Here is a 21,464-nt window from a genome sequence, read left to right as displayed (position 1 = left end):
CGTCACGGAGAGGACACCTGCTACCTGCTCTTTTCAGAGAGACCTCTTTATATAGATTCAGTTCATTTTCTTACGATAATTTCTAAAAACCAACAAGAGCCGACTTCCCGCCAAACCACGCCAGGTTTTTATTAAACCACGCCAGTGTTCCGCAACCTTTTAAACCTCAGTTTGGCTTCTCGCTGTAACTTCAAAAGGTCCCCGGCACGCGGTTCGAAGAATTTGTTGCCGGTCCGACGGGAACGGGGAGGAACGTTAGGTGGAGTACGTTCAGGATTGGCAAACAGCATGCGTGGACCAACGTGCCCCAACGACGCATACCCCATACCCCTTGCTGTGCGATTCTCCACATCCTAAAACGTCACCCCACCCAGCTGCTCCCAAGTCAAATAATAGCACGACGCGCATTCAACACGTTCAATAACGGACCAATAAACGTAGGCAGCAATTAAAACGCGAGCTGGTCCGGCGTGCATAGACACTAACGCAATTTCACGCTGTTATCATCTAAACATATCACGCAGATTAGAGCCAATGTACAGTAATGGGGAGCTGTATAAGGTGGACAGTGAAACCCATTACTTTGATGGCACTATTGTGATTTCCAAGCGCATCACAATATCATAAAAGCTCTCTCAGAAAATCAAGTGAAAATCAGGTTCATGTCATGTGGAGGGTTCAGCCATTACTTCGAGAGCTGAGAGGGAAATCTGTTGTTTAGCGTGGCTCTTTGCTTTTGTTTTGGCTAATGAAAGCCCATCGAGAGGCGGACACGCTGGACCACTGCCCATTCCACTCCGCTTCAATTACCCAGCATGCCTTCGGCAGGGTAATGAGGTGGGTGTCGCCGTGGGGGCAAAGCGGCGGGCCAGTGACCGCTGCACGGCCACTTGGCCTCTCGTTTCCGTAGTGACCAAGTGCCAGTTGGAAGGGTTCAGAGGGTGGAGGACTGAAAAAGACGAGGAACAACAGGGAGGGAGAGAGAGAGACCTACCGCAGACCGGAGAGCTTTGCAGGCTGACTGCAAAGCTCGCGCGCGGCCGCGTGGCAGTCCTCCAGCTACCGTATGTTTTCATAAGAGTCAGGCACAAGCGCGGGGACAAGGGCAGTGAATCGGGTTTCAAAGCCCGCTAAATAAAGTTGGTATTGATTTAATCTAACGCGTAATCCGTTTTGCTGTCTGACACCAAGTCCAGCAATAAAAGACACTCATGTAGGGCAGCATAACGGATAATACGGCCATACATCAGTTGCGGTTTAGGGGACATTAGGGCGATAGATCATCTTCAAGCCAGACTGCTTAGCTACGGAATTTATAAACTAGCTTCTAAAACTTATATGGCTTTCACTTTTAGTTTCGATTTATAGGTACAGTGCGGCACTTTTACAGTTCTCTACTAAAAAAAGGTTATTTTCATTTTTTTTTAAAGTTTACTACAGGCTGAACTGGTGACCAAAACAAGCAGCGTCCATGATTTATCCGACGATGAGTACGCGACATTTCCCGCGCCGTTCAACTTATTGTCCCGCACCGGTGTGAAAAGGCCCGTCTGATGGAGCCGTTAAATATTAAAATGGCCCGGCCGGAGCTTTATATCATCTCCTGTCGGACGCCATTTGAGCTCTGCATGTTGCGGAACTGGAAACGTTTCGCAGCGTTTGTTTTCCACATTGCTGTTTGGACACCGGGGCGTAAGAAGTGCTGCACACAGACAAACCTGCGCGAGACGCGGTGACGCTCCAGACGCGTGCAGGGGAAGCGACTCGCTCGAGACGCTCTGGCACGAGGCCATTAAATTCATGCATTTTTTGGACAGGCCTACCTCGTGCTACAGCGCGCATCACCTGTAAACACCATCCTTGCAACCCCCCCCCCCCCCCCCCCCACATTTGCATGTAAAGGTTCCCACGTGATCACAAACTCAAATTAAAGCCTTTGGAGACACTGATCTTTTTATGCATTTTTCTATTTCTTTTATATTCCTATTTGTTTAATGTTTTAAAAGACATTACGTTGTGTTTGATTTTGCCACTAGGGGCAAGCGCTTTCGTGAGCGAGCACTAGCTCGCCACAGCACGCAGCGCGCGCGGTGCAGACTCGGACATGACCATCCATTTGCCGCACGACTTGGAAAATGAACCCAATAATTAATAACAGTGTGACTTAAAAGCACTTAAAGCTGCTGGCTTTGCCTATTTAGCTTTAAATGATATGTGTTCACGGATCCAAGATCTGGCAAAACTGTCTTCAAACATTTCTTAGTAATCTTGAATAAAAAGGTTGTGAATCGACCGGGAGTGGGGTCAACAAGGTATGTGAATTTCATCAGCAAGAAGTCTGTATGATTTCCCATACCTTTGTGTCTTGTATATAAATAATTCAATAGAATAATAATTTTAAAAAATCCAAATGCATAGACTCTGTTGAAATGTATATGGCATTTAAGCATATTGCTATTTAGATTTAACAACTTTCAAAAATCATGAATAAAATTCCATACAGTATTATCCGAAATTAAAGTCCACAAGGAAAAATCAGAGATCACAAAAATCCTAATTACCATAGCTATATGTTTAAATCTCATAAATTAATGATAATTAATACAATTTTAATTAGAATGTCATTATAAGTACCAGGACTCGCTTTTATGTGACAGAACTGAACACAAGCTGAAAACATGCACTCGTCGGTTGAAGATCTCCAAGGCCCTGCAAGATGTGCAGGGTTCAATTGCACGAGTAATGGAGTACTCGTGCCACCTTCTGGACAGATTATGATATAACCAGGTACGGATTCCTTTTTTAATTTATCATTCTTATATTTCAAAAAACTTTAGGCGCGCCTTTCTATAGAACTTTTTTTTTTTTTTTTTTTTTTTTTTTTTTTGCGTCTGAGACGTATTCAGATATATCCTCAAAGCCCAACCAGGTAAAAACAACAAGTACCACACAAAGCTCGTGTCCGCGTGCGCATCTGGAGCGGCCTCGTCTTACCTGGTCAGCGCTCGTGAGCTGCACATCAGGTGCTGCCCATTCCATACTGATCCTCTCTCTGACGTCTTTGGGGATGACCAAGCAGGAGCTTATGTCCAGACCAGGATAGCGTAACTCCAACCCTCCGCTAACAGAGAAAGACATCATCACTTCATAGACCTCGCGACCGGCCGCCGTCACGTTTTTTTCAGGCGACTTCAGCCATAAATCTCGACACAGTAGGTCAGCCGTCATTGTGCATGGGGAAGCCAGGACAGGCAGAACATATGGAAACGGTCGCAGGACTAGCTGGCAGAGAGTGAGCTTGGGAATCGGTAAGCATGGTGAGTGGGTTTGGAGTGGGACCCGCTAGCACCCATGACTCAGTTCTTTGAGGGAATCCTACACATCCTACAAAGACACGAGGCGGAACTGGAAAGCCTACATGCCCGAATATCTAACCTCACCCATCTGTGGACATTTAAGAGAGATTCACTGTTAGCACAGGCCTATGCCATCTAAACTCAAGGAAGGTGCTTGTTTTGCTGGGTAACCTGTATTATATAAACCTTACTTGCAAAAGTCTTTGTCCTCAAGGCTCAGCTCCTCGCGGGTCGTTGTTCCTCTGACGTTTTGGTGTGTGCCGAGGATGCACGCGAGCGCAAGAAGGCATATGGTCGACGAATTCATCTCAACAGGACTAAAGCAAGAGGCAGTGCAAATGGTGAATATAAACTATACTGCATGGAGGAATTCTCCCAAACACTGTTTTATTTCGTTGTTTCTTTCAAACCAAGCTTTTTTTTTCTTTTCTTTTTTTTTTTTTTTAATATTATCTACCTACACTTGACATATAGTTTAAACCGTGGCAGTGGACACAGAATATTAAAAATATCGTACTTTTCTAGCTGTTAAAAGTAGTTTACCTGGAAATTCACGAACGTGTGTAAGAGCCGGACTTCCCAGAACAAACTGGTCCGTCGAATGACAGGTGAGCCACTGAACTAATATATCATATTACAGTGTTTAATTTGGGAAACTAGGCCTTCACCCGACACGACCCATTCCCGTTTATTGGCTAGGCATATTTGCGCCTAATCCGACTGGTCGTAATACGTGTCAATCATTGGCGATATGTTGGGTTTGGCGTGCCAGCGCGAGGCCTGTCTCGAGTTAGAACCGTGGCATCATACAGCTCGTGCAGATAGCGTTCTAGACGTTTTTGTCATGCAGACAATCTGAAACCCAACTGTTGCCTCCAGAACAATTTCGTTTCTCTTCACTTACCCCCACTGATAGAAACCCGCGTTGCAAAGATGAGCAAACTTTTAAGCAACATTGTTTATGCAGTGTAGCGCATTTTTGACAGGAATTTGTTTTATGCGGTATTAACCTGCATTGCTGGATAAGTTATCTTGAGTTAGCAGATGCAAAGTCATGTGTAGTAAATGTATTAGGCCCGAAGCACAGAGGTCGCATCAGTGAAAAAGAAAAAAAAAATTACATTGTTTTAAAAAATATTTCACAAATACATAGACAACCTGCTCGCTGTCTGTAAGGGTTATGCGTGTTAGTAAGGATCAGCAAATGTATTTTACGAATCCGAGGAAGATTCCAGGTGAGTATATGGAGACTGTCAACGTTTCAGTGCAGTAAGCGAGGTTTCAGACAGGTTCTTCATGAGACGTGCAAGCAGTTTGCTGAGCACTTATCCGTTCGTTTGGTGGTAAATCACTTTTTGCGTGCACACTTTTCCCGCTGCCACAGTTAGTTAATTCCCACGTTAACCCAGTTACCGATACAGGTCTGGATGTGTGCTATTGTTTCGTTTCCTCTTCGTCACGGGACTCTGTTCTTAAGCCTCAGGTCATCTGGGTCAGGTGCGCGAGACGGTTCTGGAGGACTGCTCGAGAGCAGCGCACGCCACCACACCCTCTGGAGTGCGTAACAGCCACGTATATCACTGGACTTGTGTGCGTTTTTGTTAAGATGTTCTCGGCATCCATAACATTAAAACCAGTTAAACTTAGACTGACATAGGTATGAAAAAAACATGCTTTTACTTCCAATTAACCTCCAGGGCCCGGGGGTTTCGTTTTTAGCCTGTTTGTTACATAGCCTCACAAGCTAAGGAAAACTACAGAAAACACATTTGCATCTGCTAATTCAAGTTTATTAAATAAACACTATTTACACATTTCAACAACACATGCTACAATTTCAGATTTCCATTTACTGATATAAACTCCCCCACTCCAAACCAGAAACAAATGTTGCCTGATGACAAGAAATTGTGTAAACAGGCTTCTAAACATTCATGTTGTGTACTCAGTTGTTTAACTTCAAGGATGTCTCGACTGTGTGTAATTGTAGTTGTGCTGTAACAACACGTCTCTTGGCGGTTCAAATTTAACCCTTTGGTTTGTGCTTCATTGCAGCGATGGAACTTTAGCACCAAAAACATGAGAGTGCGCGCCAGAGGTTTTGGACCAGTTAATCCACAGTTCACTTGTTCATTCTTCCCTCGGTATTTATTTATTTATTTATTTTAGTGTTAGTGTGATAAACACAAGCAGGCATCGTGTAGTGTTTAAAAACACTACACTGGAGTGCACGGTTGCTTTGGAGGGCCCAGTGTACATCCTCTACTTTATGCTGCATAGTGTTGGAACCTATTTTATTACGTTATACATATAATTCAGGAAAAATCCACATTACAGTTTTCCCCATAACCAAAAGTGAATCAACCAAGCCATGTTTGATTATTTAGGTTCTTACTGAAGCTACAATGATAACATGGATAAGGTGCTTATGACTGCCAACTGGAATCATGCAAACTGCATGCAAAAATAAGCGCACTTCCCTCAAATGCAATCAAGCTAATGGGTAATCTCAGGTGGAGCTGCTCACGTGGTTTCTGAAACTGCAGGATATGGTGTCATTAATAAAAATGGACAAAGGTCGCATAGCTAAAGACAGTAGAAGCAGCAGTCATCATGATACAGAAATCTGTGTGTACTTTTGTCTTTTTGTGTGTCGAAGATTAACAAAACACATCTTGGCTGATTGACTGCATCAGACTTGGGAGAAAAACTGGGGCAGATATTGCTAAACCTGTGGAGCCTGAATATATATATATAAAATCTACATTTAATTAATATGATAAAAAATACATGCTTTTTGTTATCGCCAGCGATAACTGAGGGTTAAACAAAGCAGCTGGGCACAGGATTCTACGATATGATGAACTGGGCACGGGAATCAGGAAGTCTACAACATGGACCTAGCCAGACATCCCCATGTGACACTCAACGTCATATAAGTGAGCTGTAGAGTGCTACACAGCATTTTAACAAAACCGAGTCAACAGCAGTAACGCGCACACAGAGTGGAAATCCCTGCGTGGGTTTGGTGGTCCGGGGGGAAGAGACACCTACTAAGCTCTGAGGTCTGGAAAAGCAAAATTCATATTGGTACATTCATGACAATGACACAATGCAATTCATCAGCTCTAAAGTGCTTTGTTTATAAAGCCAACTAGGAACACAAACGCAGCAAAAACACCCCAAAGAACTCCGGTAAAGCAAAATCACTCTGTCATGGTACAGTACGGATACCTCCAGTATACAATGAATACATACAAGGTGTGCAACATGTGCTAAGCCGCTCCATGGTTTCAGTACAAACACAGAGTACAGAGTTGCAAGAACTCTTTAATGTCACTTTACATTAAGGCATGGGGTGTGTATTCTGTGCAGCAGCACACATGGATTAAGAGGGACTGAGAAATTCCTAAATGTGTTGACCTGTTCTAAACAATTGCTGTCCAAGGAAAACATCGTTTTGAAAATTGTTGCATTTGGTTTAGTTTGTACATTGAGTGTTATCATCTGTGCATTTTCTGACTCCTGGAGGTTGGCGTGAGCTCCGAGCAGTCCTGAACCGTGCTGTAGCGTTCAGGACACAGCGACCTCCACGTTCCCCATACGTTGGTATGCACTGGAAATGCACTGTTTCCACTGGACAACAACATCTCCAAGATGCCAATGGACCGCTGCCAACTTCAGAAAAATACATTTCCTTGCTCCACCTCCATCAGCGTGCGAGAGTTGCGACCATATGTCCACATTAGCGTGGTGAGACATTTATGCGCAGGTGCAGTCCACACACTGGAAAGAAGTGAAGATCATGTAGTCAAGCCAGGCTTCAGTGATCATCACTTGCCCAATGACAGTGTCATTTCTGGCTCTACTTAAAGTTCTCCCTAAAAGCCAATGAATGCGATTCATCTTAACGGCACATCAAAATCAGAGCAGCCTGGTTCTCATAACCAGACGTAGCAGGGTGCCAACAAACCACAGGAGTCTCCAATGACGTCAGACGCGTCTCTCTGGGGAAGTACACTCATTCTCTCCCAAGTGCCCTGTGGATGAAATGTCAAGTCCCTGTCAACTACTATTATAAATAACTGTTGCAATATCAACCAAGACAATAGCTGTTACAGTTTTGGGATGATCACAGAACCTCAAGCTCCCGTGCACTGATGTTTTAAATAGGTTAGATCATGGCCAAATACAATATCCAGTATGATATTTTAGGCATAGCCAATGGGGGATTTACAGCCAGGTATTCTATATTCAGTAGCACTTAAATAATCCCCATAAGGAATAAACACAAACCCAGGAATACACGTCTATGCTGAAAGGGGCCGTTTTACCATAATTACTGTAGTACGTGCATTACGCGTAGGGGAAAGGCAATCGTGTCCTGTGTCATATAGCAAACTGTCCAAACATTGTAGGAATGATGCGGGAGAAATGGTAACATGAGACAGCAGCTTTTACCTCACACTGTTTACAATGACCTCAAATGAAAACAAGTAAAAACACTGTATTGTGAAAGAAGAGGTTCTTCAGCACTCTTATAATCTGGAGTGTCCAAACAATAGTCTTACTGCTGTGAGTGCAGCCAGAGCGTGGATTGGTGTACAGCCCACAGAGTACACCTTCTGTGGATTAAAGATGATGCTTTCATCAAGGGTGTATAGCGAATGACCAGATGTGAGATGTGATGACATCCATATGCAAGCTTTTATGATTTGTGACGTAGTCTTGACACCAGGCGCCTTGATTTCTGAAAGAGCATTTGGGTGCTGGAAAGTTTTACATTGATTGTAATAATTTATTGTAAAACATTTCTTAATGAAACGTGGATATTACATTTGAGCCTTTATTCGAGTTTCTACTGAGGCATGTGGGATTAATTCATTTTAAGAGGCTAAGTGTCAGTGTTTGGACTAGGCACACTAAGTGCTTACCAGTGGGATCACGGTAAAAGTTAATCAGGCATATGCTGTAGTGTTACGTCTGTTAAATCTGAATGGTTGTACACCAACAGAGCCTTTACCAAAGAAACAATAAAAAAAAAAGTCCCAACAAAACAAAAACTGGAGTTGATTTCTCAGCGGTGTGTCCACGTGATAAATATCCACTGTGGAATATTCAGGGGTAAATTGAGTCATCTGCGGTGGACAAAAAACATTTACATTCAAACCAAGGACCCCCTAAGCACTAGGGGGCAGTGTTTTCTCAGTCGAATGCCTAAAAGCTGCAAGGTTACAAGGAAGCAGGATGCACAGGTGATGCACTGGTGACCACAAAGGCAGTATTCAAGTTTAACCACCTTCCCAAACCCGCCACTGGAACAAATGTGATGACTCACTGCTGGAAACAAGCCAATCTGCTGCGTCTGTGCTGGTTATTGTGACGCCCGCTTCACCTAAACCGCCCCAATCCATCGTCCCCACCAATGTCTTCTGGTGCTCGGGATAATAATAAAAACAACATGTATGAATAATAAACGTAATGAATTACTACATGAATACGGCTTCACGGTTTCTGCACGTGCACCCTTATAGTCGCATGAGCCTTCCAGACATATATATCTCAACACGCGGAATTCTGGAGTCGTCCACGCACCCCCATGCCCAGTGTTGGTTACCCACATATGCACATCTTGTGCAAACAACTATCAATGTTTTCACGTTTCCCAGAACCCATGCTGGCTGTACCCACGTGCAGACCTACTCCGATCATCACCGATACCAGTACGATCGATCAAGCCGGTGGAAAGTCACGGCGTATGGTTTGGGCAGATGCCACCCGACTGCATGCAAGAAACAGGGGACTGTCCCATGCCGAGAGCGCCGTACGGACGGGGCATCTGCTGTGAACAGGCTTGGCTCGATCATAAGCAGGTTCACACGCTGCACATTCAGATCATGTTCCATCAGGTAGCAGGTGAACTAGAGGAGGCTGGTTAAAAACTGTATATGCAGAGCAGGTTTGGGTCCAGACTACTCATGTGTAATATCTCTCTGGGGAAACACTGCAAGCAGCATACAATTCTAGAGCATTTTAAATAGTGGCTTTTTATTCTAACTACGCTAACGGAAGAATTTTTTTTCTCCTAAGAATTTGCACTGCTTAATTCAAGTGTAATCACTTCTCATCTTCTTTGCTTACATGGCGTTTTAAATTCCGACTCAAGAGGTCTGACGCTAAATTTCAATATGAACTAGCATAAGCACTGTTTGCATTCCGCATACGCAGTAATGGAAATGGAAATTTGGAAATGCGGCTGAGGTGGCGTAGTCACGGCCCTGGCTGCACGTCAGTGTCAGATGTAATAAACATGTGATGTTCCCCGAGTAAAGTGCAGGTGTGAGGCCGTATCCGCCATGCTGTCCCCACACCTGATCCAGCCAACACAGCATTTAGCAGGAGGGGAACCTGCCGAGCGAGTCCGATGCTGTAGATGCCGTGGCTTGCCAGGAAATTCTTCGGGACGGTAGCTCTTCTGGAGGAAATTCTGCAGGACGATAGCACTTTTGGAACATAGCTGGGTTCCCTTAATGTAAAGCATTCATGAGTTGACTTTGGTAAAGACCGCACTGAGCACTCACACCTTGGATACACAAGACTCTCTGGCACTGAGCCACTGTTCACATTTGATGCAAGACTTTATAAGGGGGTCACTTGGGGCTGTTTAAAATCTCGTTTTGGTCATTACAGCCATTTGGTTATGATACGGGGGGCATTTAGGGCTTTTGAGGGTGCTGGTTTGCAATATCTCTGCTAAATAACATGTTGAATAATTTGTCGAGTGAAATTCTGTTAACATCTGGCTCAGATTGGTCACTGGCCAGGCAAACACATGAGAGAAGGTCCAACTGTGACAAGATAGTGACAACCCTTATCTAGAAGGCCGTCACTAAGCAGACAAACAAACAAAACCTAGACAGGACAAACAAATCACTTTTAAAACCACTGTCAGGACCAGTAACATCACTGAAAAGCATTATTCAACATTCCGCTTCCACAGGAAAAGGACGAGAAAAACAGAATTTGATACCAGATAAACAATGTGTGCGACTGAACCGATTATACTGGGTAAGCCTAATATGACACTGTGGTGCCTCTATCCACAGTCCCCTTCACACAGCAACTCTTAAGACGAGTGAGCCAGTGCTTGAAAATCCTTGCGGCCACCTCTCTGGAAACAACGTGTGTTTGTAGACTACGGAACACCAAAACGGATTTCGGCGGTATGCATGGATTGCGTATAACTGTTCTTCTGTGTGGCTTAAAAGCACTTTTTAAAAAGCGGCGATACATTAGCGTCAACGGGCACGCGCCATCTGCTGGGTCTGGTCCAATCGCATAACTTCAGAGCTGCTGTAGTGTTTAAAACGGACAAGGGTTCAAAGCTTTTAGGTGTCCTGGGTCTGTACCTCCATACCTCAGAGCAAAACAGACAAACAAACACTAAAGAACAGCCTTACGCTCTCTGGCTTCTCCACTCTCTACTCTGCAGCTGGCTGGCGGGCAGAGGGGCCCGTCCGTTTGAGCCAAAATGGTGGCGTTTGCATCCTGCCTCAGGGTGGCGTGAGCGGGCCTACAACCCGGCGGCCCATCACATGACAGCCGAGGAGCCAGGAGAGGATGGCGAAGTGGAGGAGGGCGAGGATGGAAGGTTCCAGAAGAGCCACTTGCGCTTACACTGTCGCTTCTGGTACAAATAATCCTCTTTCTCGCGCTCCTTGCGTGCCCGCTGGTAATGGTCGTCTTCTTTCAGATACCACACCGGGGGCCAGCGGTGCTTCTCAAAGTACTCCTGGTTCTCTGCAAGACACCAGACAAAACACGTCACCCTCCAGAAATGCCACCGCATTGGATTTGAAATCAGGTGTCCAAATGAGGGCTGCGTGTTTTTTCTTTTTTTAATGAAATTTTTGATACCACTGCCAGTACTTTCATATGGATGCCAAAACGATCATTTCTATGTGACAGCTCAGTGTAATTTTAATATCTTAACACTGAAATGCAGAACTCTGAAGTTAAATTCTTCTATAAGCTCAAACTAGTCTGCACTTGCTCTCTGCACACATAATATCATCATATCATATATACTGCATACATCATTTGCATATGTTGACGTATCGGCAGCACAAAAGTGCCTCACCCACTTGCTCTCAGCCATTTTCTAGGCCTTGTTCAGTGGTCTTCCTCAGTGGCCAGTCCATGAGCACAGCACCACGGTGGGCTGGATATTTTTAGGGTGACGGACCACTCTCATCTCTCACGGCGGTGACACCGACACGCGGAAAGTGTCCAGCAGACGCGCTTCACATCACCCGCCACCACGTCACCAGCACTACTGCGTGGAAAATGATCCAGCGCTCAAAAATATCAAGCGACAGTGCCCTCGTGACCCAAAACTGAGCACGGACGAATGAGACGGGAGGAGGTCGGCCTGCACGGTGTAACTGCACAGCTGTAGAGTAGACCTAGCACCTTAAACACGGGCTGTGCTTCATACTGGGGAATTACGGTGTGTTATATAAAGGCTGCGTGGTCACCTGCAGACTTGGCCTTCATGTCACGAGGAAACTTGCGGCACACGCTGTTGTAGTTGGTGCAGATGTGATGGAGGCACCATCCAGCCAGCTGATGGGCTCCGTGAAACTGAGAAACAGCCAATCAGACAGCAGAAAAGTCACAGTGTCATTTTTGTGGATGGGCAGTTTCTGTTCAAGGCATGTCAGTGCCATAGCGTGGGTTTCCAGAAACAGCACGGAGTGAACACTAACAGTGAAGGTAATCTCGGCTCCGTGGCACCACTCAACAGAGTGCAGACTGCGTTTTACCTGAGCCATTTCCAGATAAACCAGCACATCTCCGTCTATATCGGTGCCCATCATAGCAGCTTCCATGAGCACAGTAACAGTATACAGCTCTGAAACACACACACACACACACACACACACACACACGCGCGCGCGCTTTGATATAACGTCCACAAAAACAACAAAAATCGCCATTTTTATAATAGAGTTTTTTGTTTCATCAGTGCTGTTCAGATTATTTACAGTCTCATTGTTATTTTATGCTCAACTGCTCCATTCTGCTTCCACTGTAGTTTTTGTTAGGACAACATCATCTTCCGCAGTGTCTTTTAGAAGTTGGAGAGATGACGTGTTTGACTTTTTCGATTTAGAAATAAAGCATTTTTGTTAATAAAATTAGCTCATTGTAAATTCACAATGAAGCAGGTTTTTTTTTTTTTTTGTTAGCAGTAAGAGAGGATTATATACACAGCAGCTGCTCCCGTGGCCACGAGAGCAGTCCTAGTTCACCGAGGGCAAATACTATCCAGTCTGCCTAACTGCCCCAGGCGGGGCGGTACGGGTCTACCTGTTAGCGCCACCAGGTGAGGCAGACAGAGACGGTTGCCGAGGACAATAAGCTCCATGGCGTCCAGGTCTGGGCGGGAACAGAAGCAGCCAGTGTAAAGGTACTCCAGAACCGCGCGCATGCAGCTGCGCGTGGTGTTCGGAAACAAAACCTGGAGCACAGACCGCAGGTGGACCATAAGCAACAGCAGAGATTCCTTTTCTCATTTCATTTCATTTCTTTTCATCCACAACCACAGTGATTCCCCCACATTCTGCCTTATTTTTCCCTTTTCCCCGTATTACACCAAGATGAGGCGTGCGTGTGGTCTGCCAGAACGTCTCAGCATGCTAATGGGGAAACGGCTAACCACACCTGACTTGCTCTGGCACGTGTTCAACCAATCAGCATGCAAGAGTGACCCCGAAGACCTGCAAAGGCGGTCAGCTGCACCACCCCCACCCTCCCAACCCCCCCCCACGCCCCCGGCGTGTGCACAACTGCATCCCCTCCGGCACGCGGCACCGCTGGGATTCGATCCGGACCACGGGGCGCAGCTTACAGGCCGCGGGTTCCCCAGTGCGCCACTCAGGACTCGATTACGCAAACGAAAACCCAAGACCCTTGCAGTACCTCTTTAGTGCAGCTCTCTACGAAAGGTCCACCAAACATGGCCGCCATCCAGTCACAGCTGGAGATGAGCAAAGGTTTATGGGCCATTATTGTACCGTCATCCAGCTTGAATACGACATCTGTCACACACAAAGAAACACGCATAGCACAACATAAGACAGCAATGAGAAGAAACATTAGTAACAAACAGAGCAAGAGTGTGTCGAATTAACCCCTTCTGGGTCAAATGAACCCCTCCTCTCTTTAACCCGAGAGACTCTCCATGCACAGAGGATGTCAAAGGCTCGTTGTTACAAAGCTTGTCCTTGTAAGGTGATGCTGTTCCTGGACTAAAAAAACACTTTTATCTTGGGAGATGCAGCATCTGCCGGAAGGTTACTGGAGGACTGAAGGAGAAAATAAATAAACAGTGCGGCTCTGCGCTTACGTAAGGGCCGTAAGAAAGCGAAGTCAGCAGCGAAGGGGCAGCCTGACAACCCCGACTGCCGAAGCCCCAAAAACACGCAAAACATCGCTGCCCCTCCCGCGAGCGTCCCAGTTACACAAGTTTAAAACGCCAGCTGGCAAAACACAGGGACTACACGATCTCTGCAGGCGTGGACGACCGAGTGGCTCGGAATAGGGACGAGCTAGAGGAGGAGAAAGCGTGTTTTATACGGGGACATTTGGTTTGCTTGCATCTCAGACACCCTGCACTTTTACTACATGGCGTCACAGACCTCGCAGTGCAGGCGTGCAGTTTGGACTGTAAAGTGGACAGTGTGGACATTTAAAAAAACAAAACAAAACAAACAAACCCCACAGCATTTACACATTTAAGCTTAATGATGCCTTAATGCAAGTGAGGGGCGGTTTGGATGGAGAAGCAGAGCAGAGCAGCACCTTTCATGGGGCATCTACCTGAGAAGGTCCCCTTGGCCAGGCACTCCTTGACCCGGTTGGTGCGTCTGACGTGGAAGGCCTTGGTGATCTCCTGGTTCATGAAGGCCTCGTCATTCAGGATGTTGGCCACCATCATGCGCAGGTCGAACACCTCCAGCAGCTCGGCGATGTGGGCCACCTGCATGAGCTCATGCTCCTTCTCATGCAGCTTCCCCGTGTACAGGTAGCGCAGGACAGCGCGGAATGGCCCTGGCTGCATGGATGGGTCCATGTGCACCACCGTCATCTGCCTGGGGTTAAGGGTCACCGGGTCGTCCACCATCTCCTCCTGGACGTCGACGAAGGCACGGCTGAAGGCGGGGAGCAGGCGGCCGGTGCCCCCACGGTCCCCGTCCCCGCCCCGCAGCGTCCCGTCGCTGGTGCACGCCCGCAGGTTCGCCCGGTCCCGCTCGTCGCCGGTCTCGCAGACGTCGAAGCTGGCCGCACGCATCAGCAGCTCGCGGCCGGACAGCGGCGGGCGGGTACGCTCCCGCTCCGCCCTGCCGTCTTCGGGCGTCCGCCGCTCCGCGACAAAGAGGTCGTAGAACTTGGAGGAGGCGGTGGCCAGGTATACGCGGTGCGCGAAGATGCGCTGGCGCCCCTGCAGGACCAGAACCACGTCCGAGCACAGCGGGTCCTCCAGGAGGCGGCCCGGGTGCTCCTCGGTGCTGCTGGGAGGGGCGGGGACTGTGACGATGGGCGGAGGCGGTTTAGGAGGAAGGAACGGGGATTGGAGGAGAGGCCTCTGGACGTTGCGCAAGTGGGACTTCCAGAACTGCAGGTGGCGACGCGAAATGAGGGCGGCGCGGATGGCGTTGTCGAAAACGTCTTTCACGCCAAACTGGGCGACGACGCTGGTCTCGTAATACGGGACGCCGAGCTCTTTGGCCACCTCGCGGCCCTTCTCTGGTGGCAAGATCTCGTTGGATTTTATGGGTCTGAAATTATATCCCGGCTGTTATAAAACATGTTATGAAATATCCCAGAGTTATAAACCGTCCCGGCTGATCTGACATTCCACATGCTCATTTTCGTCAATGAAATCACAAAATTTTAAAAAGCCTTCTTAGATGGCTTCAGAAATGATGTAACAAATACCAATGACAATGACAAGAGTGTTCAATACATTGCAAATGCAGCTATTAGTTGAGTTGATGATGTAGAATTTGGTTTCAGCATTATGTTGAGCGTCAAACACCATAAAGGTTGACGCTGACAACGGGCGTGAAGAGCCATGGAAACGGGCTGGTCTCACCTGGCCAGCGGGCGCCGGGCCCGGTTCACCGCCTCCAGGTCGGCGTATCTGAGGTCCAGCTGACAGCCCACGAGGACGACTGGTGCTCTGGGGCAGAAGTGTTTGATCTCAGGGTACCACATGGTCCTCACATGGTGGAGCGAGTTGGGGTTGGCGATGGAGAAGCACAGCACCACCACGTCGGACCTGCGGTAATGCCACCGTGAGCGACAACTCTGCGCGGGCCGCTGAAAGGTTGCGTGGCAGGCCTCACAGGGCGCACGCAGTATATGTGGTACACATGCTGCATGCAGACCACGGGGTACAGCGGGTATGCAGGGATAACTCACCTGCCGTACGCAAAGCGCCGGTCCTTGTGGTGGTCCCCGAAAGTATCCCAGAGACGTAGGGACACGCTGACATCATCCACCACATCCCGAGAACGCTCTAGAACCTGGTTGGAGAAACACACCTATCACATGCATGGAGATTTACCCAAGTAACTATTTACAACATGTAACTGTAATGCAACCACATCACTTCTGCATTAATTAACTATATATTTTTATAAAACTCTATGCTATTTATGCACAAAGCACACTCACTGCTACTGTAATACAACAATTACAAAGTATTGCAACATTTTCCCCTGCTTTAAAGAGAGTACATCATGTGCTGTAAGACTGTACGCTGGCTTCAGTTAAATACTGTTAATGTTGGGTCCTCATACTGTTGACTACTGCATGTCTGTCTGTGTGACATGGACAGCAACTCTCACCTCCTGGCACACACGGTACTGGTCGATGGCCCAGACGGTGGGCACGTGCGTGGCCAGCAGCTGGTACTGGGTGAGGGTGGCATTACAGGCGCGAGCACAGATGAGGCGGGTCTTCCCCACCGCATTGTCCCCGACAACCACACATTTGATGGTCTCGACATTTGGCCTCTCATAGTCCATATCAGAATCCATAAAATGAGAACTGCAAAGGAGCAAAGCAGAAAGTCACATAAGTGCACCGCTGCATTAAGGCGTAAGTGCTAGATAAACACTGAACACGTCCAGTGACAGCGGTACCAAATATCAGGTTGTTTGGGTTAAAGTCAGCAATTTTGGTGAAGGTTAACAGAAGCTTGTCGTTTTGAAAAACTCAGCCAATCAAACACGTCCCCTCCCTTAAGTGTTCGGTACAAAGCCATAGCACGGCATGATCGACAGGCGAGAAGACACGCCTCCTGATTGTGGTCCACATGTTTTTGTTTTGTTTTCTTACTATAGAAAAGACACGGAGATGGGACTCTCTGCTCTCTGCACATATAATTTGTTGAAAGCTACTGAAATATTGCAAAATGTTAGTGTTTTGACAGAACTACTGATCACATCTTTAACCATGGAGGATATCATACTAGCCAGCCCCCCCCAAATAACAAATCACTGCAAATCCCTCCATCAAAGAAAGATGATTCTGTTCACCTTCTGACTGCCCTGCGGTCAAGCCCTTACAATGGATCTCTAGTTGGCACCTGGCTTCTAAAAATGGCCAATGCTGGGACGATGGCAGTAGAGCAGCAAATACAATCGATAATGTAATTACCCCCTGCTCCCTCTGCATTGCACAAAGTCAGCAGTGATGTCACTAGCAACACACCTTGGTGTAAGCAACTTAAATGGAGTTTTTAGCATTGCAGATGTTCATGTACTCTTGTGTGCATGTGCGTGATGTACAAACAACGAAATTTTAGGGATTGCCACCAATTCAGTGATTTCTAACAAAGGCTGAGCTGCTATCTGTGCAGGAGACAGATGAAAAAGTCTAGCGTTGACTCTCCTTGAAAACATTACGCTTGGTTTTCTGGGTGATCGGTAGTAGTACAAACACTTCCTAATGCATGAAATCACCACTTTGGGAATCTGGGCTGTGACCGGTTTCATAGAACACGCTTGACAGCGAATAAAAATTAAGACACACAAATACTTATCAACCATCCTCAGGTTATGTAACCATATGGACAATGTGAAAAGAAGAAGAAAAAAAAAAACTCTATTGTTTTGTTAAGCTTTCTGCACTCCGGTTTTGAAGTCATCATAAACTAACTGCCATGGGTAAAAATCCATTTCTGTTGTTCTGCCTACTGAATTCATCTGTTACAGAGATCAGGCTTTCTGCAAAAAACAGCACATGTAGTTTCAGTGTGGAAGTGAGTCTGTCACCCAGCCACTACACTCTCATATCTCTGTCTGATCCAGTTCCAGGTTGCCATGTTTTAAGTTACTCCTCTGTGAGTGTGTGGTTATTTCCATTTAAAATGACCTCCTCTCTCTCCCATAGAGAGACACAGTCACACTGACATGGTGATGCAGGAGTTAGGGCTAACATGCTAAGTTTCGTTCAATTCACCGTCGTTTATTAGAGCATACATCACCAGAGCAGAAAGCATATTAAAAGGTACGGTACCTTATTTGTCGAGAGCAAACTCTTGGTTAGCCAAGCTTAAAAAGTGAAAGACTGAAAGGTAATCGCAAAGTGCAGAATGGAAAAAAACATGGCGTGGAGTAAATCGCCACCCTACGATTACTGTGCACAGTAGAGAACTGAGTCCTAACTCTGACAAAGATACAGTCTCATATCATCAGCATGCAAGCCTGGCACTTTCATTCATAATTCATGCATTCATCCGATACCATTTGATGAGTCACATTAAAATTCAAAAAAGATCAATGAATGAATATTGAATTTCACAATTATCCTCCATCAGTCTTTTGGTGTCATTCAGAACTTCACACAATAGAAACTGTAAACACAGCCAGAAAAAGTAAAGAAATTCCTCCAAATTTGTTCCTGCCCAATTCAGGCTGATCGTCTTTCTCTCGGTCCTGTCAGACACAAGAGCAAGCGCACCAAACATTTTGCACACAGGCCTTGCAGGCATTTTCAAATTTTATATATATCATTTCTAAGGTTGTGGCCTGTCATTATTGCCAGTGTTCAGAGAAAGTCCACTAAAAGGTATCTGACCCTGCTCACTACACTCAAAATATACAAAAAATACAAAATACTTACAATCGTTTGGACACATTTCTAACTCCAAAACACCACATTCGCTACGTTTATGTGGTATTTTAAGATTGCCACATTCCAGCTGCTAACAATATGATTTTGTTCAATATGTGTTTAATCATGGGGTCCAGATTCTCCCGTTAGATATCTCAGTCTAGTCCACACACGCACGCGTGTATCAGCTTGCATCCAAGCTCGCGTCCTGCTCGGGACAGCTAGGAAATGCGTCGTTTTCCAGTTTCTCCAATGACCAGCCTGTAAGTGTTCTGATGCACTTTCATATAAACCTCGCACAGGCCTCAGTCGTTTGCAATATGTCATTATAAAACCATATTAAAGTGACAGCATAACATTTATTTTCATAACGAAAAACAAGCAACCTAACATTACGTGGAATGCAAGGCACTTAGCCGAATTAAGCAGTTGGTGTACAGGGTTTTTAAGACGTGTATTCAGGAAATTGTTTTACATCAACACTGTTCAACACAAATCCTACATGGTAAATCAAGAATCAATGAATCATAATACCATACGACATGTTAATCATAATGAATGCTTGGGATAATATTTACATATGCACATACTCATAGCAACCTCTTTACCTTCACGTCAATAACACTCGCATTTCCCTCAGCTGAAGAGAGAGACGGAGACGCACACCGTCTTCTTCCCTCGTGCCTTGAAAATGGAGGTTGCTGGTATCGCAACCCAGCCTGCGGTTTCCAAGGAGACAGATTTTACTTTCAGTAGCCCCTCTTCTGCATCCAGTGAGAATTATTTAAAACGCTGTGTCCCGAGGTTGTTTTGTAAGATTAATGGTCAGTAATATGCGCCTCATCACCATCTGCTGACTGAAAATAGCCCGCACAATATGGTTTAAGATATATACTGCAAACAGCCGTGCGCAAAATATGATAAAAGCTTGGAAAACAATTTAACATCACCTTACTCTGACCACACAAGGAAGTGCAGTAAGCGCAAAGACACAGCATTTAATCTAAAAGCCATAACACACAGATTATGTCGTTTACAAATAAGCGGCGGATTGCGCAAATTCATGCAAAATGAAAAATATGTGTACTGAGATATTATTTCCGAGGCTTACAGTTGTCTTCTTGAGCGAACCCAGTCGTCCCATGCACGAATGTAAGCCCATTGCAGGAGTTCAACAAGTTTTCAGCCTAGCCCATGCGGACAGTGTCGCGTTACCACCGTGGGTTATTTTTGGTGTGCATAGGTACGGACGTGCAGCTATTCCTGGATCAATCACCTCCGCCGCCAGTAGCGCAGAGCTCGCTGGCGCATCCTTGATGCATAAATCAAATTACGCAGGTATCTTACGGGTTATTGAAAATTTACGTCCTATTTACTTACAATAAAACAAACTTGAGGTTTATAGTTAGAACAAGGTCCCAGTTACTGCCCCACGTACACTTAATATTTATCATGGAACCAGTCAATCTAATAGGTAACACGGGTACAGTAATTCCGTCATCGATCCACTGAGAGGACGCCACAACCACAGAGACGGAGATTTTCAAAAAGTCGTCCGTGTAAAAACGTTTGTCAACACTGACAACTACGGTTAACTCAGTTCCATTACTCCGTTCAGTGCTCCAGGGACAGAAAACTGTCACGTTCAGCAAAACGACTTTGTCATTAATCGGCGAGGTCTGACGCATGCATTTTCATGCAGTGCAGTTCAAACACACTTGGGGGGGGGGAAACCACAGGTAAAGTCGCAAAATCTGGGTGCTGTAAGCTTAAGCTGGCGCTAGCGACTCCGCACTGACGCAAGCCCGCGTCCTTTCGGCGCCCAGTATGTGGCCCCTTGCTCACGCATGGGGTTATGTCTATTAACGAAACATAACGAACATTATACCCAAATACACGGTCTTTGTAAATGAACAACATTACACGTCTGTTGAAAACATTTTTAAAGATTTTTTTTAATAAATACGTCTGTTAAAATACAGCTACTTTCATTATGGCGTTTACTAGCTCTGCGTTAAGATGCCCATTCACAGACAAAACGCTACGATGCGCGTTACGTAACGCTCAAGCCCCTTTGAGGAATGACATTAAATGTCGCTTGCGTGTGCAACCCACAAGCAGTGAAACGCAGTCAAAACAGCCTTTAACACATGTTTCAGCACCCGCCCATTAGGCCAGCTCATCTTACCGCATCAGGGAGAAGTGGCGCATCGGCTCGGCTGGTGTTTGAAAGTGAAAGGGGGAAGTGATATCCATCGGGTACAGCTCGCCTCCGAGGAGAAGCACCGATGAACTTCATTTTCATGTACAGACAATAGTGAGATCCGTCGAGTTCGCGCCGTCGAGCGAAGCAAATGCGCGCCGTCGTCTGCTCTTTTTTCGCCAGATTTAAACGAGCGTTTTCACTGGAGCATCGCCGTGCGGTCAGCTCGCGAGGCCGGAGGCTTCCAGACCTCCGCCAGGAAGCGTCGCTGCTCCCCTGGTTACCGTACGCACTGTACAATACGCACAATCCACAATCCACTTGCTCGTTCACTACAAAGCTATGGCAGCATATTCCAGGCCTTTTTCAAATTCAAATTCAAATATAAATATTCTAATTAAATGGTGCATTTGCGACAGCATTTCCCATGTCAGTGTGCATTATTAAGACAAACCCATCTGCAAAACGTGCATGTGTACAATGGCCAACATATCTAAAATGAAAAAGCAAAGTCGTATTGACATTTCATTACCACTGTCTTAGCGGTACGATATATTAAAAGTGGAATACCATTCGCGCTCTGCACTTAGAAGCATGTTAAAGAGAGAATCAGGTGTACATTTTGGCCATGATAAATGCGATGGAATATGTATTCCATGGAATTCGTAAAGAGTTCTCTTTCAGAATGCGCCTTTTTTCAATTTAAGATTCAGAAC

The 21,464-nt window shown here is 46.1% G+C and overlaps 2 protein-coding genes across 8 annotated transcripts in view; both read right to left on the bottom strand.

The window, feature by feature from the left end:
• Positions 1-3,667, bottom strand: part of pebp4 (phosphatidylethanolamine binding protein 4) — a 69,036-nt gene extending 65,369 nt beyond the window's left edge. For both annotated transcript variants that reach the window (XM_027011170.3, XM_027011172.3), the window contains exons 1-2: positions 3,548-3,667; positions 2,995-3,121 (exon numbers count right to left, since the gene is read on the bottom strand). In XM_027011170.3, the coding sequence (XP_026866971.2) occupies positions 2,995-3,121; positions 3,548-3,663 (243 nt within the window). In that variant the 5' untranslated portion in view covers positions 3,664-3,667. The remainder of the gene's footprint in view (positions 1-2,994; positions 3,122-3,547) is intronic.
• A 1,699-nt stretch (positions 3,668-5,366) lies between these two features.
• On the bottom strand, positions 5,367-21,013 carry rhobtb2a (Rho related BTB domain containing 2a). 6 transcript variants are annotated; one of them, XM_081703317.1, is made up of 11 exons: positions 20,734-21,013; positions 16,274-16,475; positions 15,846-15,967; positions 15,517-15,702; positions 14,241-15,199; positions 13,341-13,459; positions 12,729-12,879; positions 12,182-12,270; positions 11,894-11,999; positions 11,034-11,156; positions 5,367-7,396 (listed from the first exon to the last, which is right to left on the bottom strand). In XM_081703317.1, the coding sequence occupies exons 1-11, from the start codon at positions 20,799-20,801 to the stop codon at positions 7,350-7,352; spliced, it is 2,172 nt and encodes a 723-aa protein (XP_081559443.1). In that variant the 5' UTR covers positions 20,802-21,013; the 3' UTR covers positions 5,367-7,349. The 6 variants fall into 6 exon arrangements, 5 of the variants coding, with proteins under 5 accessions (XP_081559443.1, XP_081559444.1, XP_026867052.2 ...); XR_003410707.3 differs by having other exon boundaries at positions 5,368-7,396; positions 10,817-11,156; XM_081703318.1 differs by lacking the exon at positions 11,034-11,156.
• Between the last annotated feature and the right edge of the window lie 451 nt (positions 21,014-21,464).

This window comes from Electrophorus electricus, chromosome 20 (genome assembly GCF_041902795.1).
Source record: "Electrophorus electricus isolate QZ-2024a chromosome 20, ASM4190279v1, whole genome shotgun sequence".
Lineage (NCBI taxonomy): Eukaryota > Metazoa > Chordata > Actinopteri > Gymnotiformes > Gymnotidae > Electrophorus > Electrophorus electricus.
This window is presented reverse-complemented; position numbering and strand designations above follow the sequence as displayed.